General features: G+C 36.7%; 3 protein-coding genes across 3 annotated transcripts; all 3 read right to left on the reverse strand.

The window, feature by feature from the left end:
• Window positions 1-851: 851 nt before the first annotated feature.
• On the reverse strand, window positions 852-2,475 carry LOC112722372 (RING-H2 finger protein ATL46-like). Its single transcript, XM_025773371.3, has one exon. The coding sequence runs from the start codon at window positions 2,199-2,201 to the stop codon at window positions 1,170-1,172; it is 1,032 nt and encodes a 343-aa protein (XP_025629156.1). The 5' UTR covers window positions 2,202-2,475; the 3' UTR covers window positions 852-1,169.
• Window positions 2,476-11,863: 9,388 nt separating this feature from the next.
• LOC112721633 (uncharacterized) lies at window positions 11,864-16,951 on the reverse strand. Its single transcript, XM_025772678.1, has 2 exons — window positions 14,723-16,951; window positions 11,864-14,557 (listed from the first exon to the last, which is right to left on the reverse strand). The coding sequence occupies exons 1-2, from the start codon at window positions 16,949-16,951 to the stop codon at window positions 11,864-11,866; spliced, it is 4,923 nt and encodes a 1,640-aa protein (XP_025628463.1).
• A 3,996-nt stretch (window positions 16,952-20,947) lies between these two features.
• On the reverse strand, window positions 20,948-24,474 carry LOC112722373 (probable inactive receptor kinase At2g26730). The gene is made up of 4 exons (XM_025773372.3): window positions 23,805-24,474; window positions 23,350-23,733; window positions 22,680-23,123; window positions 20,948-21,758 (listed from the first exon to the last, which is right to left on the reverse strand). Exons 1-4 carry the CDS (start codon window positions 24,388-24,390, stop codon window positions 21,184-21,186), a joined length of 1,989 nt encoding a protein of 662 aa, XP_025629157.1. The 5' UTR covers window positions 24,391-24,474; the 3' UTR covers window positions 20,948-21,183.
• Between the last annotated feature and the right edge of the window lie 65 nt (window positions 24,475-24,539).

The following is a 24,539-nucleotide window of genomic DNA, read 5'->3' on the forward strand; positions in this document are numbered from 1 at the left end:
TCAATACAATTTGTATATATATTTTTCATAAGTTAGATTCAAAACCACATGAGATAGGCACATAAATCTCTCTTTCTTTTGCCATCAGTTATAATATAAACGATGGAGCGGGAATATGACTGAAAGATGGTATAGGTAATGAAAAGACTAAATCCAAGCAAGCTTTGTTAGCGGAACTCCCCTTGTAAGGTTTTGGAACTAAAGAAGTAAGGTATCGGTTGGATGACAAAGTCAAGCTGGGCTCGATCCCAGACTTAATAGCGGAATAGAGGTTAGCTCCCTCTATATAAGAAAGCCTTCCAAGTCCTAGTAATCCTGCTAAATGGTGATTTAACATAGATTCTACAACTTGGAATCAAGCCAATTTTAGAGCAGCTTTGTGATAATGAAATTAACCAGCAAAAAATATTAAGACTGCAAATACTAATGCACTAATTGCGGTGCAATAAAGTTGTAATTTACTAGTTATTTCAGATGCTCGCTAAATCTGAAAAAAATCGAAGATTATTTGTATTTAATATTTGTATTGATTAAATAATGATCAAAATTATAAAAACCTGCTGACCCTCTAGAATTTTTGGATGGAAAGAAAAATGTTCTCTCGGTAAAAGTTAAAATCAGCCTTTGTGTATATAATCAATTAAAAGAAAAAGTAAAATTAGAATAAGAAAGTGGTATCAACAAAACTAAAGTATGCTAGAAATTGGTATCAAACAGAATTCTTCTTCAAAGTTCCGAAATTAGATTAATAGTGCTTTCTTTGTTATTGGTTGTTGGGAATAAGACACCATTCCCCCTTGAGAAAATACCTTTGACAGAGAAATAAAATAGACACAATCACAACACAAGAATTTAACGTGGAAACTCCAATTACTGGAGAAAAACCACGGCCGTTGTCAAATGACAACCAGAGAATATCACTATGTGAAAATTGTTACAACACATAGACTTCTTTCTCTCACCGGCACCCCAGTACACCCACACTCTCTCAAAGCAAATATCTAACTACACCTCACAACACTCTCTAATAAAGAGTACAGAGGAAAAGAAAAATCAGATACAAGCTTAAAGTATTTCTGACTAGTGCAAAAACAAATGGAGAACTTAGCCTCATATTTATAGCCTAGGCCACCCACTCCATTTGCTATCCTGAGTAATGTGGGACTAATTCAACCAAATCCTAACATTGGTGACAAAGGAAAATCTGCATCTGCATTATTGGATCTATGATTATTATATTTGATCTTGTTGGACCATAGCCAAATCTTTGAAACTGAGAAGCTCTCACCTCTGGTTCTCTTCTTCCCTATCTTCTTTCCATCATCATTTTCTTCTTCTTGTTCTTCACCACCAACATGAAGAGACTGAGATGATAACACCACTTCCACTTTCAGATTCGATTCTCTAACCACATACTCATATGAACCCATTGAGTAGCATCTTCTCCCATCCAACCCTATACGACTACTACTACTACTACCCTCTTCTCTCTGAATCAATTCACTGTTCCTCAGTTTCCCAAGTCTTACACAAAACACCCTTTTCCTCCCACCACCACCTTCGTCTTCCTCTTCACTCCCTTCACCACCATTCTTATTCTCTTCCTCAACAACACGAAGCAACACTGGATTCTGATTCACGATAGAGCTAGAGAGATTTGCTCTACAGAGAGGACATGTAGAGTTTGAGAGAAGCCATGTGTCGAGGCAGTTCATGTGAAATGCGTGGCTGCAAATTGGAACCAACCTCAGCTTCTCATTCGCAGAGAATTCGCAGAGGCACACTGCACAATCGAATGGTTCTTTCATCCCCAACAATTCTTGGTAGTAGAACACTGGGAGAGCATCAATGGTGGATTGTTCTAGTCCGGAATCGTGCATTCGGAAGAGATGGTGAAGCTGTCTCTGAATCGCGCGGGAGCGCCTCGATGATTCTTGGAATCTGTTAGAGTTGTAGAGAGTAGACGGCGACAAGAACGACGACGACGATGATGATAGGATTTTGATGAAGAACCATAGAATCAAATGGACAAGGCCATAAGCGAAGAAGATAACTGCTAAGACTATTATAACTAACAGAATGAGTGGACTTATTCTGCTAATTACAGATGATGATGGCGGCATGTTATTATCATCATACGAATGAGATTGGAATGGAGATGGTGATGAGTACTTATTATTCAAATAGCTGATACCACGCATGTTGGAAGATTCGTATGTATATGAATGTTAAACTGATGATGATGATGATGTTGAACGGAACAAAGATTTTTGTGTTGTAGCATGGAATAAATCTTCTTAAAAGAGAAATGAATGAGACTGATCCGTCACTCATATATGTATGTGAAGAGAAAAGAAGTGCCTCTTTATGCACATTTTGTAGAAGGAAATTAAAGAAAATTTCTTTCGTGCTTCCTTTAATTTTTTTTCCCTTTTGAGTGCCTAAAAGAGGACGGTTGGTAACATACATGCAAAGTTGTTATCAATCATACTTCCACATAAAAAACTATGAGGAATGCTAGGGGTAGCAACTTTCGTGATTTATAACCATCAAATAGCCATCAATAATAGTTTTAGGCAACTACTCAAATGAAGATGCTAAAAACATCTTTTTATGAAGATTCTTGTGTTAAAAGTGTACTTTATTTGTTTAGCCACACTTTAAAAAAATTAACACTTTTGCAACACATCAAAATCAAACCATACATTTCATCATCTAATGGTAAAAAAGAAGTATCTTTATATGAAGACAATAATAAAATCTTCATGGTAGTATCCACCATAGTTTTAATGGTGTGAGATTGGTTTGAAATTTCATCCAATGACTCATTTTTCTTTGCTAATTATATGGTGATCAGAATTTAACAAAGTTGCTGGCACCTTAAACTTTTCCAAAAACTAATCATTAACTAATATACACAGATAAATATTTAGTATTTATACAAAAAATAATAATATTATAAAAAAAATTGATTATTCTATTTATGAACTTTTATTATTATAGTATTAATTAATATTAGAAAAATATGAAAAATAACAGTAAATATTAATGCGCTTTGGAAAAAAATAAATGTAACGTTCTTTGAAAATTAACTTACTACTAAGGATAAAAAAATAATAAATAAAAAATAAATATTTTAAATTTTAAATTCTAAATTTTAAAATTTAAATCCTAAATATAATTAATGAAGAGCTAAAATTTGTTTATCTAATAAAGAATGCAAGCAACACTTCTTATTTAATAAAAAATATTTAAGGATGAGACAAAAATAAAATGTATAGATATAGATATAGTTACTAATTTTCTAATTAATTTTTTTTGTTTATAAAATATTTTTTACTTTGTATTTTACTTTTGTTTCAAACACTTAGTTAAGAGTCTTAACTGAATGCGTCTTAAGTTAAGATGCATTTATCTGTGATCGAATATATTATGAGATTTATTTCATGAGTGTTATTAAATGTATTTAAATGTGTATTAAATGTATTTTTTATTATAAAATAAAAAATATTTCTAAAAACAAAGTAAGCTAACATTATTTTTTAAAATCTATTTTTTGTTTGTTTGAGTTTTCATGAAGGTCGTCCAAACCTTAAACGAATATTTTGTGAAAACTAAAAATTGGACGAACTTCATAAAAGCTAAAAAAAATGAATTCTAAAAAATAATATTAGTTTAATTTATTTTTAAAATAAATATTTTTTATTTTATAACAAAAAAAATTCTGTATATATATATATATATATATATATATATATATATATATATATATATATATATATATTCCTTTCTTTTTGGCACCATAAGCCTATCAAAAGAATGTTTGACTTGTTTGATATTAAGACTTTAACAATTAGAAGTGGCTACATGTAGGACACTGTGTAGGTTTGATTACTACATTAACTTTAATTGGAGCACAAACACTTTCTCCAAGGATGCTCACTCTTGTATCATTATTAGTTATATGTGTCACAAGGAAAAACAGAGAAGGAAAATCAAAGAGAGAAAAAGAAGTCAAATGATTGAAACATTGACCTCTATACAGCCAATTTGATAGTCACAACATAAAGAATCAACTTACTGTACTACATAACTCTAAAGCTGTCTGTTTTGTTGAGTGGTTTCTTCTTTTTCACCAAATGTAGATCACAAACAAAATCATTGCTCATAATAATTACAACCCAGTAACATGCTCACGCCATTTCACGTCAATTATGCCTTGATAGCAGCACATTTACTATTTATGTTTGATGAATGGTTGAGAGTAGAGACAAAATGGGAAAAAAGGGAAACTATTTTCGTTCCCGGATCTGTTGTAACGCTTATACCCCGATCACAGTTATCCTATTAGGCGCAGATATCTCGATGAGTTATCATGTTCGTTTGTCGGATACATTTTGGACACGACATTTATCGATATTCGTTTGATACGTATGTTTGTTGTGTTCAACCGTGTTTTAATGAAATTAAAATAAAAAATTTTTTGCCGGATACGCTTAGACACACTTAAATACCATCACGTGTCAGCATGTCCTATCTTATTTTTAACATGTATTCTTAAAATAAATTTAAAAATAATATATATTATTATTTATTAAAAAAACAAATATTTTAAATATTTTATATAATTAAAATAAGACATTAAAAATAATTAAAAAATTTTGTATGTTTTAATATTAAGAAAAATATAAAAATATCACTACGATTTATCTAAAAAATATTTTATATTCCCCGTGTCATATAAAATTTTAAAATTCACGTATCGGCATGTCTCGTATCGTATCGTATCATGTATCCGTGTCAGTGTACATATATTGTAGCAGTTATCTATCTTATTCATACATATTAAAATTTTCTTCTTGCATATAATATGTTGAAGTCTCTTCAAAAAATGGTAATTTAATAAAATAAATAAATTATATTCCAAATCTAGCAGTGTAATAACTAATAATAAGTCTCTAAAACTAAGGAGAGCATTAATATAAAACTTTCCGATGACAATATCACGAGCATTGGGGAAAAAAATCAATATCTAGTAGTGATGCACTTCTGGAAATTTTTTGGATTACCTAAATTTTAGCGATAGAACAAATTTATTTGTCAATTTTCGAGTAAATACTATTTTCTGATCATAAAAAATTAAAACGCTGATAATACTATCCATAAAAAAAAATAGACTTAACAATCATGAAAGATTAACTCCGTCTGACAATTTTGACCAAACGTCAATTTTCTTGTGATGCCGTTTGCTTAGCTTTTTACTTGGCAATTATTCTTTTAGCTTGGCTTAATGCACATTCCAGCCTGGCATTATTTTTTGATGTTACCACAATGACCTTAGGTATTTCTTTTTCATAAGTGTGTGTTTTCTTTCCCTATTTGAAATCCTATTTATCAAAGTCTGAGAAAACTTTTTTGAAGTAGTTGGAAGAATGTCTATGCATCAAACCACAAACTCGGTTACATCTAATGCGAGATGCAACAGTTTTAAAAAAACTACTGGTTCAAAGAGAAAGAGGGCTAAGAATTTGGATGAGAGTGAGAGATGTTACTATGGGTTGAAAGTGGTATTGATAGAGTCTAGTATTGTGCAAATTATTACTAAATTACGAATGCAGCAAAATACAAAATGCTTTAAACTAAACAACGAACACAACAATTGGAAAAATGAGGAGTATGTATAGGACTGCATCAACTGGAACAGAGACATTGACGATAACGCCGGAAAGGCGAGAACGACTACTTGAAAGTAGCACAGTTCGCAGGTGACGACAACGACGACTGGGATGACGATGTGAAGGTTCTGGAGACCCGACGAAGACAATCGCTGCAACGATGCACCGGCCACACTCACAAATGATAGACGCCAGCGAAGAATGATGAAGTCCGTTGGGTTAGAAGGGAATGAAAATTGCCATTGTTGAAGAACTTTCTTCTCTTTGAAAGAATAAAACCCCAAGCTTGTTATTTCAAGTTTCAACCAAAAAAGTTAGTGGATGCAAAAGGATTAGTAAATTACTATTAATTAATTATTTAAATTTTTAATTAAAATAAAGTATTGACATATTGGATCAGTAACAGTCATAGTTATTAGAACCGAACCGATAATCAATCCGATCATATGACCGGGTTATCAGGTCACTGGTTTAATTGGTGGGTCACTGATTTATCTGATTAATCTGGTTATAACTAACAAAAATAAAATTATATAAATAAAATTAAAATAATGTCTTAAAATTAAAAATATAAGCCTTTACAAACATTAATAATTCAATATCAATTTTTAAATATAACTAATGATCTAAAAAAATATTTGGGCAGGAAAAATTTATCTGGGGATGTGCTTGGGGATATTTCCAAATTCTCCTCATTGAAATATTTGTTAGTGGATCACAACCATCTTTCAGGGAACATATCAGAAGCATTGACAAATCTGTCAAACCTAACAATGCTGGATCTCTCTGCTAATAACTTCAGTGAGAAAATTTCTAGTAATCTTTCTATGATCCCTGGCTTGGTCTACTTCAACGCTTCTGGGAACAACCTTGACAGTGAGATACCTCCAGCATTGGGCTCTAGATTCAACAATGCCTCTTCATTTGCAGGTAATGAGAAATTATGTGGAAAGCCGTTGGATAGAAAGTGCGAGGATATGAACAAAAAGAAACACAACAACACAGTAACAACTAATGATAATCAACAACCACCAAAGTTCACTAATGATAATCAACAACAAATTTAACTATTCAACCAAAGTTCACTAAAATTTTCTCAGGTTCAACAACTCCTCTAAAAAATCAAATACAACAGCAGCAACGACCAGATTCAACAATAATTCTAACTAAAATTTACATCAAACCAGAGAAAGAACAGACAACAACTCTAAAAAACCAACATTCAACAAACAAAAAGAACAACAACAACTCTATAATTTGCTCATGTTCATCGAAATTAACATCGAACCAGATAATGAATAACAACAACAACTCTAAAAACCAACATTCAACAAACAGAAAGAACAGCAACAGCTCTAAAATTTGCTCAGGTTCACCGAAATTAACATCGAACTAGAGAAAGAACAGCAATAACAACTCAAAACTAAATAAAACAGCAACAATAACATTCAAGAACCATCAGATTCACCGAAATCAACATTGAACTAGAGAAAGAACAAGGCCGAAAATTGGAGCTCACCTGGTTGAGAAGACGACCACCAGCACCACCCGAGGGAGCAGATGCTGCTTCACTGGTTCTGACGAAGTGAACGCAGGGTCACGGTGAGAGATCCAGAGACTAATTAAGAGTGATGAATTGACGACTAACAAGGTGAGGGGAGAGACGGGAGAGTGACGAGTGAGGATGAGGGGCTGTCGACGCCAAGCTCGAGAGAGTAGAGACAGAGAGACGATGTTGGCTGGGGGTTAGTTCCACTCAGAATCAGAATTCAGAAGTCTCAGATTAGTGGCTAGGGTTCATTCAAAGAGGGAGTGGGGTTGGTTTGAAATGACGTCGTTTCAGGAAGAAAAAAAAATAATAAACACGACCCAGACCGAGTTTGATTAACTGGCCGGGTCACCAGGTTCGCATAAAACCCATCGGGTCAAATCGGATTTCACCAGCTCTGTTGCATAAACGATTCGACAAGTGGTTCGACTCGGCCAGGTGATCGGGTGACCGAATTTTCAGTCGAACCGGCCGAATTGAGCCAAATTTGATAATAATGATAACAGCTACGTAGAATCAGAACTAATAACATCTCTCACCAGATTAATGTTTGGTTAGGAATGTTAGACAAATATAATCTTTTCTAGTTACAAAATTTATTTAAATGAGTCATAATCAGAATTATCAGCACTTAAATACATCATAATTCAAAATAGTTATTTATTCGTCAATTATTATGAATATTTAAGGAAAATTTGTTTCCTAATTTTTCTGTTGCAATATCAGCTAAATCTATCGTTAAGTATTAACAAAAAAAAATTTGATCGCTAAAATTAGTATTCCAAAAAGTTCTTTAGTGACTATGTGCAAATTCTGTCATCGTGCAGGTCTTTTTCTCTAAATTTTCTTCTTATTCTATTATTCTTGAATTCCAAATTGTGATATACCAAACATGCATGCCTTAGAGCCATATGCAAAATGATTAGTAACGTTGTTAGTTAATCAAAGTGGTTCTAGAGTGGTGATTAAGTTCACGAGCCTCTATGAAAGTTGATTCGTCCGAACACTGGGTAGGCCGAGCTTAAGCACTTCCGAGTGAGTCGTCGACGGAGAGGAAGGGCTTCACGTCGGCCGATGGACAAACACCGCGGCGGGAATACCTGCAAAAGATACTCCGACGCTCAAGTTAGTAATAGTCTCAGAAAAGAGAGAAAGAGAGAGTGATTAAGTGAGAGTGAATAAATGAATATGGAAACTGGTAGTGGAACCTGAGACCTAGCCAAGCATGTTAGCTAGGTTTTATAGAAGTTGTCTTCTGCCCGTTAGTGGATAAGTCCTAGTTTATAGGTTAGTTGAGATATTCTGTTTTGGTGCTATAAACTAGTTTAGCACGTTTCCTATTTTCAGTTGCGTGATGCTGTTTCGGTCCTGATCACGTGCCGAGATTTTCGGACGGCTGATACGGGACCGAGCTTTATGATGCACGTGTCTTTTATTTGAATGGGTGAGGCCGAGCTTATCTGCTTTTGTTCCGAGCTTGTTTAACGTGACGTCAGCCTCGGATATTTGTGTGCTGAGTATTCCGGGTGACCGAGGATACAGGTACCGTATCATAGCCCCCAAGCTTGCCTTGGTGTGGACAGGACTAAGGCGAGCTTTTGGACCAAGAGTATTGGATCCTCGGTTGCCGAATTTGTTTGTCGCATATGGTCGCTGTAGCCCCCAAGCTCGGCTTGGTCTTGTTTGGACTACGAAACGGTTTTCTATGTGTTTAATACTTGCTTCGTTCTTCGCGCCTCTTTGACATGATTGACGTGAAACGTGCCCCGCATCCCCAGGTACCCCTGTCCGTCGGATTTGGAGGTCATTAAATTCCTCTCTTTTTTGACGACGAGGATTAAATGTGGGGTTTTTGTGTAACCGTTTAGGTTACTGGGCTTACTCCTTTATTACCTTTGCTTTTTGTAAATGCTATTTGCTGCTGTTTTCTGGAGAAAAGGAGTTTTGGTTTGGTTTCTTGTCTGAGAATGTCTAGCAAAGGTCAGTGCTGAATTCACGTTTTCTTCTTCCTTCTTGTGCTTTATTTTTTCCTTTCTTTGTCTGCAATGGAGAACTGTGATGTGGTTGATCCGTGTGGGTGGGTTGATGCCAGGGTGAGGGAATATGCATCTCAGTTTGATGATGAGGAGTCAGTAAAGTTACTGGGGTCAGACTTGTGGGTTAGAAAGGGTAGTAACATTAGGATAGAGTTGTTGCCGTGTGGTAAAGAGGACCGAGTCTGTGACCAGTTGAGGGATTGGTCTTTCTTTTATATGTATAGCTGTTTGTTTACTGAATTGGGGGTCAAACTGCCTTTTACCGAATTTGAATGTGGGGTCTTATACTGGTTGAACTGCGCCCCTACCCAGCTGCACCCGAATTCTTGGGGTTTTGTACGGGCTTTCGAGGTATTGATGGGGTTATTAGATTACCCCCCTTCTCTGAGGCTCTTCTTCTCGTTGTTTCAAGCTAAGGGGGTGGGACGTGGGTTATGGGTAAATCTTAGTAGTTATCCGCGTCGGGCTATCTTTGGTCTGTATAAATCTTCTTTTAAGGATTTTAAGTCGATGTTTGTTAAGGTGAGGAGTGTGCCCGAGGAGTTTCCCTTCTATTTGAATGAGCACTTGGTCGAAAAGTTCCCCTTGTCTTGGTGTCCCGAACCTTATCAGGTATTAGACGTAGATGATAGGCATCCAGATGATGATATTATGATGAGCTTCTTATTTAAATCATTGGGTCCGAAGGGGTTGTTATCGATTGCCGAGATGTTGAAATGGGATACTAATAGACAGGCTGTTTATGATCACATAGGTAACGTAATTTGCCATGCTTCTGTCTTTCCTTTATAAGGTGCTCCTTCTGGTTTTTATTTGCTTGTTTTTGTTTTGCAGCCGAGAGGGCTCCTGCCATTACAACCGCGGGCCTGAAATCTTTCTTCAATCAGCGCAAGAAAGGTGAAAAGGAGGTGTCTTCGAATGCTGGAAAAGGTGTAGCTGCCTTGATTCATCATGGGCCGAAACATAAGAGGAAGAGGGGACAAGCCCAGGGCAGCCTTGCCGAGGTTTTGGAGGGTAAGGGGGAGTCTTCTATGATTTTGGAGAAGGTTGAGTCTGCATACGAGTCGCAGAAAAGGCTTCACGGTTATGACGAGAATGAGCACGCTAGGTCTCTGTGGGCAAAGTTGTATCCTTTCAGTACTATGGCTGACGAACTGTGTTGTTTTCCGGACGATATGAAAATGATTGAGGAAGTCGGCCGAGCTGGTGTTAGTCGGTTTCTGCAGGTATAGTTTATTTTGTTTATGGTTGTGGCTTTTTGATGTCTCTTATTATATTGTTTTATTGTCGTAGGTGATTGGTGCTCGGATTGTTGCCATTGGCCGAGCACAGGAGCTTTCCCTGGATCGGGAGCAGATTGAAGCTTCCCGTGTAGAAGAGCTGTCTGGGTTCATTCAGGAAAAAGATCAGAAAATTGCTGAGCTTGTTGCTTCTATGGAGAAAAAGGAGTTGGAGTTGGCCGATGAGAAAAAACTTCAAAAGTCCTTGTCTGAAAAATTGAAGGTTGTGGAATCTGAGAACGATCAGCTTTCTGCTAGGGTCAAAGAGTTGGAAGGCGGAGTTTATGAGGCTTTTGCCCAAGGGTTTGACCGTGCTGTTTCCCAGGTCAAGGTGGTGTGTCCGGAAGCTGATCCTTCAAAACTTGATGTCATGAAAGTGGTTGTTAACGGTGAACTTGTTGAAGATGAAGGTGCTGGTGAGAGTGAGGGATCTAGCATAGGTGACAAGGCAGACTAGGCTTTTAGTATTTGATCTTGTTTATTTTGTATATTTGTAGCATGCTTGAAACTTGTGGTTGTTTTATCTTGAACTATGTTTTCGAATATTTGGCGATAACATTTTGGGTACCGAGTATGTAATTCGGTTGCGATACTTTTGTTTTCCGAGCATATAGCTCGGCTTGATGATGACTTATCTTATAAACTTTGATTTTTTGGATAAACTTATGATTGTGTGTTGGAAGTAATCGTATATGTGTATCGAAGATGGCCAAAGCCATTCTCTGTTTAGGTGAACTTGTTAGAAATGAGAGTAGTTGTTCTAAACGTAGTACTTGTATTTTTGAATGGAAATGCGGTAAGATTTGTTTGACTAATTTAGATGATATTGTTTGTTTGTACTTCCTCCGAGTAGTATACTCGGCGTGCGTATGTTGCTTTCCGAGTATGAAGCTCGGATTTCTTTGAAATTTTTATTTGTTGGAACGTATGGTGGAGACCATCGTAAAAATGTGTTAGTTTGTACTTGTCCGAGTATTATGCTCGGTATGCGCATTTAGAATTCCGAGTATGAGGCTCGGATTGGTTTGTTCATTGGGAATAACGTTGACTTATTTTTGTGGTGGAGGTTTTCCGAGGGATAAGCTCGGCTCGTGATGTTAAGGTTCCGAGGGTTATGCTCGAATAATTTGAAGTGTTTACTAGCTGAAATGTATGCTAACTGCCAAAATGAGAACTGTTTTGGTTGCACATTAAGTTGTATGGCTACAATGGTTTGTTGCGTCCGGCCTCATTAAAACCCTTTCCGAGTAAAACCCTTGTGTTTTGGGAAAAAACTGTCGGAGGGAAAAAGAGTGCCATCATTCGCTTATTACACAGGCTATGTCACGATTGATATTCCTTTAGAGAGGAGACGTTCCATGTTCCCGGAAATTGCTCTCCTCTAAGGGTTTCTAATTTGTAAGCCCCCTTTCCGAGGTTTTGGAGAACTCGGAAAGGACCTTCCCAATTTGCTGCTAATTTGCCATGTGCTGGTGGTTTTCGTGCATCTTCTGTTCGTCTGAGTACAAGGTCTCCATTGTTGAAAGACCTGTGAACTACTCTTTTGTGGTGTCTTTGCTCTAGGTATTGTTTTCTGGCTCGCTGCTTTATGGCGGAGATGTCTCTGTCTTCTTCTACGAGGTCCAGTTCGACTGACCGAGCTTGTTGATTGTTTGGTTGATTATAGAGCTCGGTCCTTAGTGTTGGGATGCTGACCTCTACTGGAATGAGCGCTTCTGCGCCATATACCAATTTGAAGGGAGTTTCCCCTGTGGCAGATTGAATGCTGGTGTTGTAACTCCATAGAATTTCTGGAATGAGGTCGGCCCACTCCCCTTTAGCTTCGCCGAGCTTTTTCTTTAATCCCTGCAAGATAATTCTATTAGCTGATTCAACTTGTCCGTTAGTTTGCGGGTGCTCTACTGAGCTGAAGTGATGTTTGATGTTAAAGTTTGTCAGAAAGGCGGCGAGCTTATGGTCTGTAAATTGTCTTCCGTTATCTGAGATTATTTCTCTTGGGATACCGAATCTGCATATGATATTTTTCCATAGAAAAGATCGCACTTTTTCTGATGTTATGTGTGCTAGTGGTTGTGCTTCTATCCACTTAGAGAAATAATCGATTGACACTAAGAGGAACTTTACCTGGCCTGGCGCTTTCGGAAAGGGTCCGAGGATATCCAATCCCCACGTATCGAAAGGCCAGCTTACCTCTATGGTATGGAGCTCTTCGGCTGGGGTCTCTGAGAGGGTGGCATGCTTTTGACAATTATCACATGCTTTGACTTTTGTGATGCAGTCCCGTTTTATCGTCGGCCAATAGTATCCTGTTCGCAAGATCTTTGCTGCTAATGCTCGGCCGCCGATATGGTTGCCACAGACTCCTTCATGTGTTTCAGCCATAACTTCCTCGGCTTCCTCTTTGCTGATGCACTTGAGCAGTGGTTGTGAATGTCCTCGCCTATATAAGGTGTTTCCGAGCATTGTATAGAAGCTTGCTCTTCTTCTGAAGAGCGGCAAGTTTGGCTCACCTTTTGGAATGGTGCCTGTATTGATGTAATCGAGAAAAGGTGTTCGCCAATCTGAGACCTGTGTAATACTTAGAATCGTATCCTGCTCAAAACTTGGTCTGTTAAGTGTTAGCTGGGACAGTGCCGATGTGTTTTCGGCTTGCCGAGTTGTGGCTAGCTTAGATAACACATCGGCCCTGGTGTTTTGTTCTCGGTTTACATGGATAATATCAAATTCTTTAAATTTTGAAATTAGATCCTTTGTTATGAGCCAATATTTCTCTAACAAAGGATCTTTTACCTGAAATTCGCCCTTTATTTGATGTACCACTAAGGAAGAATCGCAGTAGGCTGTTATTCGAGGTATTTGTAGTTGTAGGGCGAGCTTTAGTCCAGCAAGTAGGGCCTCATATTCTACCTGATTGTTGCTTGCGTTGAAGCGGAACTGTAGTGACTGCTCGGCCACCACCTTGTCTCCTTCTTTTAGTAGTATTCCTGCCCCACTGCCTTCTTTGTTTGACGCTCCATCTACATGTATGCTCCAACTGACTTCTGTATTATGTGTATCATTAGTCATTTCCGATATAAAGTCGGCTAGCACCTGTGACTTCAGTGTTTTCCTTGGTTCGTACTGGATGTCGAACTCGGAGAGCTCAACCGACCATTTTATCAATCTGCCGGCGAGCTCGGGTCTGGTTAATATCTGCCTTAGCGGTTGGTTCGTTCGTACTATGATTGTGTGGCTTTGAAAATAGTGCCGCAGTCTTCTTGCTGTGGTGATTAGTGCTAGCGCCAGTTGTTCTATCTTCGGGTACCTTGTTTCTGTTGGTTGTAGCACCCTACTGATGAAGTATACTGGGTTTTGCTTTCTTCCTGTTTCTGTTACTAAAACCGAGCTTATAGCATGGTTAGATACTGATAGGTATAAATACAGTGGGTTACCTGTCTCTGGTCTTTGGAGGATTGGTGGTGATGTTAAGTGTTGTTTAAGTTCGGTGAAAGCATTTTCGCATTCGTCTGTCCAGTTGAACTTCCTGCCTTTAGAGAATGTCTGGAAAAAGTGATAAGATCGGTTTGCCACTGCAGGTAGGAAACGTGACAGGGCAGCTATTCGTCCTGCAAGTTGCTGGACTTCCTTTACCGTTTTTGGGCTTGCCATGTTCAGCACGGCCCTGCACTTTTCTGGGTTGGCCTCGATGCCTCGAGATGTTAACATGAATCCCAGGAACTTCCCTCCTTGTACTCCGAACGCGCATTTGTCTGGATTGAGTCTCATGTTATATGCTCGGAGTTGTCTGAAGATTTCTACTAGGTCGTCACAGTGTGACCCCTGCGAAGGTGTTTTTGCTACCATGTCATCTACGTAGACCTCCATATTGCGGCCTATCTGTTGTTGGAACACTTTGTCCATTAGCCTTTGATATGTCGCACCTGCATTCTTTAGGCCAAAGGGCATTACCTTGTAACAAAAATTCCCGTGTTCTGTTATAAAAGCTGTTTTGCTTTGGTCTTCTGGGTGCATTAGAATCTGGTTATATCCAGAGTATGCATCCATAAAACTCAAAGCTTTATAACCAGAGGCATTATCAACTAATTTATCAATGCAAGGCAGTGGATATGCATCTTTTGGGCAAGCTTTATTTAAGTTTGTAAAGTCGACGCACATGCGCCATTTACCTGAGTTTTTTCTTACCATTACCACGTTGGACAACCATGTGGTGAAGCGAATTTCTCTGATGAAGCCTGCGTTGAGGAGCTTCTGGGTTTCTTCGAGTGCTGCTTGTTTTTTCTCTTCTCCGAGGTTCCTTTTCTTCTGTGCAACTGGTCGGACTGTTTTGTCAATTGCTAGCTTATGGCAGATGACCTCTGGATTTATTCCAGGCATGTCGTCTGGCGTCCATGCGAAAAGGTCGGCGTTCTGACGTAGTATGCGAATGAGCTTTGCTCGGTCTGCCCCTTCTAAGGCTTCTCCAACATATGTGCATTGGTTGTCGTCTGCTGTTAGTGTTACTTGTTGAAGATTGTCCGTTGGCCGAGGTCTTTCGCCGAGGTCTTCCCTTGGGTCAAGATCGGTTAGTGTTGCTGTGTTGGCAGATGTTTGGATGGCTTGGACCTGGGGCCGAGCTTCCTGTTTTGTTTGGTCTGGTTTTAGACCAGCGTTATAGCATTGCCGAGCTTCTTGATGGTCAGCATGCACCATAGCGATCTTGTTTTCCTGCACTGGAAACTTGACACACAGATGTAATGTGGACACCACTGCCCTGAATATGTTCAGTGCGGGTCTCCCCAGTATAATATTATAAGGGCTGTAACAGTTTACTATTAGATATTGAATATCAATTGATTTTGACATAGGGATCTCTCCCATTGTGGTCTTTAGCCATATATGCCCCATGATGGGGACTCTTTCTCCGGAGAACCCAATTAGCTCTCCAGAGGAGGGTTGTATCAATTTCTCTGATAATTTCATTTTTGTGAAAGTAGAGTAAAATAAAACGTCAGCACTACTACCTGGATCTAATAATGTCTTTCTTACCAACAGTTCTCCGACCTGGATGGAAATTACCACGGGGTCGTCGAGGTTAGGGCTTGCCGATTTGAAGTCTGTTTGGTTGAAGGATATTGTGACGTCTGGTTCTTTGCCCTTCTTTGGCTGTATGGTTCCTTCGATTGCCATCATCGCTCTATAGCTCCGCTTCCTGGCCGAGCTTGTTTCTCCTCCGCCTGCGAATCCTCCTGATATGTGGTTGATGACTCCTCTTGGCGGATCAGGAGTCGTCCTCTCTTTTTTGTCGTCAGCCGTTGCTTGCTTATGCTCTGCCCTGTCCGAGTTTCCTCCTCTGCCCTTTCTGGTTTCAATGTATTTGTCCAGGAGACCTTGGCGTGCTAGTCTTTCCAGGAGGTCCTTCGCAACGATGCAGCCATCTGTGGTATGACCGAACTTTCGGTGGAAGGCACAATGTTTTGTTTTGTCCACGAATCGTTGATCCTGGTAGTTCCCTGCTCGGGCCGGTGGTTTTATGATTCCGGCGTTGAGAATCTCTCTGATGATGTTCTCTCTTCGGGTGTTAAATCTGGTGTATGTGTTGTACTTTGACGCGGGCTTAGGAGGTTTCTTTGTGTCCCTGTTGCCTGGCGATCTGAAAGTCCTTTCCTCATCTCTCCGATGTGGCTGTTTGTCTGATTTCTGGGCTTCTCGGAGTTCTTCGATCTCCATTTGCCCAGCCGCCCTTTCTCGGAATTCCTCTAGCGTCTTTGGCTTTGTTATGGCAATGGTCTCCCGAAACTTGCCAGGTCTGAGGCCGGCCTTGAGAGCATGCAAGTGAACGGCTGGGTCCAAGTCTTGGATCTCCATAGTGGCGTCAGCGAATCTGGTCATGTAGTCTTTCAGACTCTCGTGCTGACCTTGTTTGATGGTGCCGAGAAAGTCCGAGCCATGTACATATATTCTTGATGCAGCGAAGTAATCAATAAATGATCTGGCGAGGTCTTCAAAGGAGGAGATCGAACCTGCAGAAAGTTTAGAAAACCAGAGTAACGCTGCACCATCTAGGTAAGTGGGAAATGCTCGACAGAGGATGGGCTCATTGTTCGGGCCGTTGAAGAACATCATCGATTGGAACTTCTTCACATGGGCTCGGGGGTCGCCGAATCCCTTGTACGGCTCCAGCGCGGTGGGCAGCGTAAAGTTTTTTGGCATCTGGTAATTCGTGATCTCCTCGGAGAAGGGGTTGTCAAGGGTGAGCTTTTCCTTTGGCGGGACGATGTTTAAAGGGTCCGCCGTACTTTGAGCTGAGCCCTTGGAGTTCTCTCCATTACTTTGTGTTGAGAGCTCGGCTATCCTTCGTACCTCCGCCTGAAGCTCAGCGATCTGAGCTAGGAGGTCATCCTGTGAAAGTTGTGGATTTTCCTTGTCAGCCATGTCCGAGGATCGGGGATCCTGCAAAATAAGGTGAAAGACTAAACAAAGGAAACAGTGGGGTTAGATGTACTCCGGCCCCATGGTGGGCGCCAAGTGATTCGTCCGAACACTGGGTAGGCCGAGCTTAAGCACTTCCGAGTGAGTCGTCGACGGAGAGGAAGGGCTTCACGTCGGCCGATGGACAAACACCGCGGCGGGAATACCTGCAAAAGATACTCCGACGCTCAAGTTAGTAATAGTCTCAGAAAAGAGAGAAAGAGAGAGTGATTAAGTGAGAGTGAATAAATGAATATGGAAACTGGTAGTGGAACCTGAGACCTAGCCAAGCATGTTAGCTAGGTTTTATAGAAGTTGTCTTCTGCCCGTTAGTGGATAAGTCCTAGTTTATAGGTTAGTTGAGATATTCTGTTTTGGTGCTATAAACTAGTTTAGCACGTTTCCTATTTTCAGTTGCGTGATGCTGTTTCGGTCCTGATCACGTGCCGAGATTTTCGGACGGCTGATACGGGACCGAGCTTTATGATGCACGTGTCTTTTATTTGAATGGGTGAGGCCGAGCTTATCTGCTTTTGTTCCGAGCTTGTTTAACGTGACGTCAGCCTCGGATATTTGTGTGCCGAGTATTCCGGGTGACCGAGGATACAGGTACCGTATCAAAAGTCAAATTGTATGTTCACAACTTCACATGTTTGAAAATGTAGGGTGTTCATGGATCAAATCTAATTTACATATCCATAGTATTTATTCGAATTCGATATAAAAATTACGGATATATATAGATTCGATCTATAAGACTGTCGGATCGGATCGGATCAGATCAGATCCACACATTAATAAGATTGAATTGCAGATTTTGTGTAGGTATCCGCATATTTGCGAATCCGTAAAAATAAATAAATATTTTTTATATTTTATTTCAACTAATAATTATCATATATATTGTATTATTTTATTTTTATTATTTTAAAAAATATGTTTGATATATATTATTTTAAGAGTAAACATGTTTAAAAGAATAAAAAAAGATATTATTGATATTTTTTAATAAAAATAAAATTTTAACTATATTTTAATATTTTACAAATATATCTGATATTCGATCTGATCTGATTCGTAAATATGTAGATTAGATCCCATCTGTGTCTACTCTATGAAAATGGTGACACTATTACATAGTGGAAAAGGAGGGCAACGATCCTCTAATTTTAATTTTTTACATATAAATTATGGTGAATGCTATCATACCCTCTCTAAAGTAATATGTAAGTTACCCTCTCTGATATGTCATATTTTAATTGTGTGTTTATTTTAATCTGAGTTAAGGTGACGGCCTGACAGAAGAAGAAATAAACAGGAGTAAACGCAATTAGAGAGAGTTGGAGTACCTTTTCTAGAAGAATGATTTAAGAAGAGAAAACAAGACATCCAATGAGACGGTAATGCTTGGAGGCGTAACGACAACGATGATGGAGTACAACGGGGGAGGAGTAAATGCAATTAGAGAGAGTTGGAATACCTTTTCTGGAAGAATAATTTGGGAAGAGAAAATAAGACACCCAATGAGACGGTGATGCTTGGGAGACGTAATGATAACGCAATTCACTACAAGAAAAAAGAGCTATTTTAACATGATTTTTTTAAACAGCCATAGTTAAGTGTAAAAATTAATATATATTTTTGACAAATATCACAAATGTCAAATTCTCTATATTTTTTTGATGAATAATTTGATTGTAGAAAATTATTCCTCAATTTTGACACTTATTTGTTTTCAACTTACTCTATTATTCCTTTTCTTCGTTGAGCTCCGTCAATTTTGGCATCACACTACTCTCAGTTTAGGATCATAATACGCATTCTTCATCTTCAAAATCTCAGTTTATTCTTCAGTTTCAAGATCTCATCTCATTCTTTGTTAAAATTTTTTGTTGAGAATTTTTTATGGTCAATAAGTATAAAAATAAATAGTATTTTTTACGGTTAATAAGTATCACAAAAAATATATTCTTAAATTTTTCTAACAAATTATTTTTTACGGCCAATATTTATCAAAATAAGATTTAAACTTTTTTTTTACAATTACTTATAGGTTAAAAATACTATTTTTGACAAAACTTTTATTAACATATTTTCATAGTTAAAATAATGTCAAAATTTATTTTTTTGACGAATTTTAATTTTTTTTGACACATAATAATCCTATAAAATAGTCTATATTATTGTAGTGATTAGAGAGAGTTGGAGTACCTTTTCTAGAAGAATGATTTGGGAAGAGAAAATAAAACACGAATGAGACGGTAATGGTTGGGAGGCGCAACGACGACGAAAGAATGGAAAAAGTAACTCAAATTAAAATAAATACCTAATTAAAATGTGATCTATCAAAAAGGATAACTTACATATTATTTTAGAAATGATAAAATAGCATTCATAAATATATAAATTTTAATTTAAATTTTCCTAAAATTTTATTTTAATTTTATTTTATTATGTAAATATTTTTGACATTCTTCTAATATTTTATCTAACTCCATTGGTGACATAGAAGATCATAAAGAGACAAAAGCTAATGGTAGGGTCACATACTCACACATTTCTTGCACGCATGGCAACTAAATAAAACCTATGATTTTGTCTGTCCAAAATGGTCGATCTTCACTCTGCCAGCACAAAGTCAGAAATAATATGGGCTGCTACATCAGCGCATTCAGTTGTTTGTTGCTTAACAAAACAATGTGCTAATAACAAATTTTTCATATACATTTATAGGTCTTCGAAAACAATAAAGTATCGAATTTTTAGGAAAAAAAAATCAAAATTTATCTTATTTAGTATTTATTAGTTATTATAATATTTAATAAATAATAAATAAAATAATTTTTAGTTATTTTTTGTTAATATTTTTTGTTATTAAAAATTTTTATTTTTTTAAAAAAATATTATGATAGACTAGGTCTAAAAAAATTAAATAAGTTTGTAAAAAATTGTAACGATAAATTTTATTTTATTTTTTTACCAAAAATAGGAAGACTCAAATTCAAGATCTCTTAGAAGAATATGAAGAGATTATACTATTTGAGATATAACTCATTGGCAATTATAACGATAAATTTAATTTATAAGTCTTTGACGAAAAAAATGTATTGTGTTCAATATTTCAAAAAATTATTTGGTACTTATTTTTTCAAAGAAAAAAAACTTCTAAATCCAACATAAAATTTTCTTCATAAACTTATTTGATATTTTTTTCTTAAAGACTTATAAATCCATCTTAAAATCTCTCAATAATAATCTACTTGTCGTATTATTGTAAGTTTAACCAAGATAATTATAATTTTTCAGAATTGTATCTACTAAAATAATGTTGGTCATATTATTAGGCCAGCAATTTCGTTCCAATTATATAGATTTTACTATTGGATCAAGCGCTTATCATTAAACTAAAAGATATACAGTGGTTAGTAAGTATATAATTTTGTTTTTTTCATAACTTTCTAAAGTTCATTTAGCAAACTAGGTTGTATTCATTGCAAATACTATGAATTAAAGTGTTATGGCTATTAAATTCTAAAAGTGATACTAATCAAATTAAACAAATAAAATAAATTATGAATAAAAACTAAAAATGCTATCTATACATAATAAATTAGCCACCAAATCAACTATCATGTATTTGTTTATAAATATATATTATTTAATTTATTTTTAATATATTTTTATATTCAACATATATTTTATATTGATAGCTAATTTGATAGTTGATTTTTGATTAACATCTAATATGATTATTAATTAAAAAATCTTAACTATATTTTATAGAAAATAATATTATCGTTCTTATTTTGACCATGTCTTTAATTTTTTTTTTCAAATTCATGAAAATATAAAATACAAAAAATTTATATTTAAAGTGATATTATCAAAAATAGAAGGAGAATTCTAATTTCGTTATTTTGTAATATATTAAAAACCAACAAAGTTTGAAGACTCCAAATGTAAGTAGAAGTTAATAGAGAATTTATATATATATAACTAAAATTTGGAAGAGAAATTAACAAAGACACAGAAAAATCCACTCAAGTAGCTCCTTAACAAGAATAATGTTGTCATAAAAAGATAGTAGACCTAAGAGTGATATTTAGAGAAAAAGACAAAATATTGCTAATGCTAATAAAATATGTCCATTTCAAATAACATAACTCTCTGCTACCTTGTGTGGAATTAGCATGTTCCTATGTTAAAGATCTTTCCTCCTCCTCTTTCAATGCAACTATGGCCAATGCAACTTCACTCATGCTTGGTCTATCAGCAGGAGAAGGATTGATGCATTTCAATGCAACCTGCAACAAGTTCATCATCCTCTCTCCACTCGCACCTTCTGACACCAAGTTCTTATCAAACACTTCAACACTCCACTCCTCTCTAACCACAGAATTAACCCACTTTACGAAATCAAAAACCCCTTGATTCTGAACCACTTTCCCTGTGAGAAGCTCCAAGAGTATCACCCCAAAGGCGTATACATCAACTTTGAAGGTGCTATATGCATGTGCAGCAGTTAGAACCCTGTTCCTCACACTCTTGCTGTGAGAGAGTGATCTCAGAGCTTGGTGTTCAATTACCATTAGCCCATATTCGCTTATTAATGGTTCCATGTTGTTGTTGAACAAAATGTTGCTTGATTTTAAGTTGCCGTGTGCTATTCCACTTTCTCGTAGTTCTTCATGCATATAAGCTAAAGTTTCTGCTATTTTTGCAGCAATGTTTAGTCTGCTTCCCCACTCAAAGGGTTTTCCATTTTGTGATCCTGATAAAATAATCATTTATCATTATTGCAGCAAACAAAAATAATGAACTTATCATTTATCAATAGAGTTTATAATTGAAATATGAACAAATCTTGTTAGTGTAATAAAATAGAAAAAATATTAGAAGATTATTAAAATTTATTATTTTTTATCAACAGTTAATTATTAATGTTTAAAAATATAAACTAAAATATGTTGTTGAATTATTAGATTAAAAAAATTTAATTAATAAATAAAAAATAATAAATGATAATTTTCTAACATTTCTCATAAGATAGTATACTATTCGTATATTAAATTTGAGACAGAACGAACACCTTTTATAAAGAGCAATGTAACGTTAAATAAGAAAGTAAAAGATGCCATGTGGATGAATAGAGGCTCATACAACAAAATATTATCTAATGTCTTGATTAAAAATCAAATAAGAGATCTACAACTATAATTCAACTAAAGAATCAACTATTTCAAAATTATCTTTTTATTTTTTTCATAGCTTTTTATTTTTTCTTTTTAATATTGTAACCTCACTTTTTATCATTGGTCAATCATTACTAACCGCTGTTAATCGTCTACTGTCATAAACAGACCATCGAATAACAAATTGCTATCACTTTTTATCCTAAATTCTAAATTTTAAATTCTAAAAACCATTCAAAAAAATTTAAAGTAATTTACAATAACAGAAAAAAATAGCTATGGACTAATTAAAAATTGGTTTCTTATACTTATTTCACAATATTAACGAAAAGTGATCATGAAAAATTGTGATTATTCTTTATTCAGGTATAATAATTGACTTTGGCATACAAGACCATTCATGATTCTTCCATTAAAATTGGAGACACTTGTAATTAACAAAAAATGCTATAATATTTTACAGAAATAATACAGAAATATAATCAAGAAAAACAACTTACCAACTTTGTAGAGCATGTTGAAGAGACTCCCATGGTCCATGTACTCATATGCAAGAAGCTTCTCTTGGCGGGAACAATAGTAAGCAAGAGGTGGCAACACAAATGGATGGTTGACTTGGCTAACTTTCCCAATTCTCCTCTGAAAATCACTTTCGGAGATTCCCCAATCCTTGATCCTCTTCACGGCCAAGAACACACCGTTGTCCAGCATCACCTTGTAGAGGCTCCCATGCATCCCTCTCCCAATCAACTCAGCTGGTGCTCTCAGCAAGTCCTCAAACCTCAGCGCCTTTGATACCCTGCTTGACAGAACTACCAGCGTTGATGTGCTCAATGTTATTCCACTCTCAAGTGATGCTATCGATGGCTCTGATCTCATCTCAACGCTGCCACGGCCCTTGCTCTCAGAAGAATCCTCTCTGCTCTTTTCACCATTATTGCCTCCTGTATGTTACAAATCCTTAATTCTTTATATATAATTCGAAGATTATCCATGTATGTTAAATTAAAAAATATAATAAAAAAATAAAAAATTAGCTATTATATATTGGTGTATAAAAAGTATATATAATTTAATTTATTTTTAATGTATATTCTATGTTAGTAGATAAATTTGTGTGTACAGATAAGATAATTGTAAAGAGATAGATGAAAGAAGGCAGAAGCGTACCTGCAGGATCCTTACGAGTTAATCGATGCCTTGGGCATTCCTTCTTGTTGAGAGCCTTGGATGCTTCCACTTTGTTCATGGATTTCCTCACTAGCTTGTACACAAAGAATGCCACCACGGTGATGCCAAGAATGATGTAGCCAGAGTAAATCGCCACGCCGTCGGTGATAAATAGTCTTTTTTCTTTCCTTGGTGAGGGACTAGGTGGACACGCCGCTGGAAGCGGCGATCCACACAAGTCAGGATTTCCAAAAAAGCTTTCCACACCAAACTTGTTTCTCACGTCAGGAATCTGACCCTTCAAGTTGTTGTTGGAGACGTTGAATTGAATGAGTTTCGTGAAGTCAAAATCAGGTACCTCCCCAGTGAACTTGTTATTCTCACCTATATACAAGTATTTATGATTTAAGATTTAAAATGTTAATACATAATCAAAATGAAAAGTACGTGCTTACCGAGAAAGGATATCAAGACTGAGGCAGGTATCTTATCGGAAATGGGACCGGTAAAGTTGTTTCTGGCAACATGAAGCCACCTCAAGCTGCATAAATGTTGAAGAGAAATCGGAAGATCACCGGAGAAGTTGTTATCGCTGAGGAACAAACGGGTCAAATACTTGCAGTTTCCGATAGCTTCGGGCACTGATCCCTGCAAGTTGTTCCTCTTCAGGCTCAGAATTTGAAGAGATTTCGCCATGCAGAGAGAGGTGGCGTCTAGGGTTCCACTCAGGTTTGAATCATCAAGAACAATGGCTTTCACACTTCCATCTGAGGAACAACTCACACCTTTCCAGTTATCTGCGCATGGATCTGTGTCAAGGTTCCATCCCCAGTACCTTGGTGCTTCTCTCTCTGAATTATTATTCCATGGTGCAAGATTGTCCATGAATCTCACCAATGCGCTCTTCACCACTTTGCTCTCTGAATAAGCCATTGGAGAGAAGAATAAAATGGTAGTAATAATGGAGAGTGCCAAGATTGGGTTCATCACAACCATTATTCTTGGGTTAGTTGCTTTGTTTTGCAGTGGTTTTTGAACCATTAGAAGAGTGATCGAAATCACATCAACAATGATGAAAACTTGTATATATAATAATCTTTGGTAAGCACCAACAGATGGTCAATGCTCTTTTGCCTTATTCAATAATCATCGTCTCAAATTTACGTATTAAGTATGAAAACATCCAAATC

Source organism: Arachis hypogaea, chromosome 11 (assembly GCF_003086295.3).
Source record: "Arachis hypogaea cultivar Tifrunner chromosome 11, arahy.Tifrunner.gnm2.J5K5, whole genome shotgun sequence".
NCBI lineage: Eukaryota > Viridiplantae > Streptophyta > Magnoliopsida > Fabales > Fabaceae > Arachis > Arachis hypogaea.

Coding starts and splice junctions, on each gene's coding strand:
- LOC112722373 (XM_025773372.3), bottom strand. CDS start 24,390: ATGGTTCAAAAACCACTGCAAAACAAAGCAACTAACCCAAGAATAATG. Junction 23,734..23,804: donor AGTCTTGATATCCTTTCTCG/GTAAGCACGTAC, acceptor ACTTGTATATAG/GTGAGAATAACAAGTTCACT. Junction 23,124..23,349: donor AACTCGTAAGGATCCTGCAG/GTACGCTTCTGC, acceptor TGTAACATACAG/GAGGCAATAATGGTGAAAAG.
- LOC112722372 (XM_025773371.3), bottom strand. CDS start 2,201: ATGCGTGGTATCAGCTATTTGAATAATAAGTACTCATCACCATCTCCA.
- LOC112721633 (XM_025772678.1), bottom strand. CDS start 16,951: ATGGCTGACAAGGAAAATCCACAACTTTCACAGGATGACCTCCTAGCT. Junction 14,558..14,722: donor GGTTGTCCAACGTGGTAATG/GTAAGAAAAAAC, acceptor GGATATAACCAG/ATTCTAATGCACCCAGAAGA.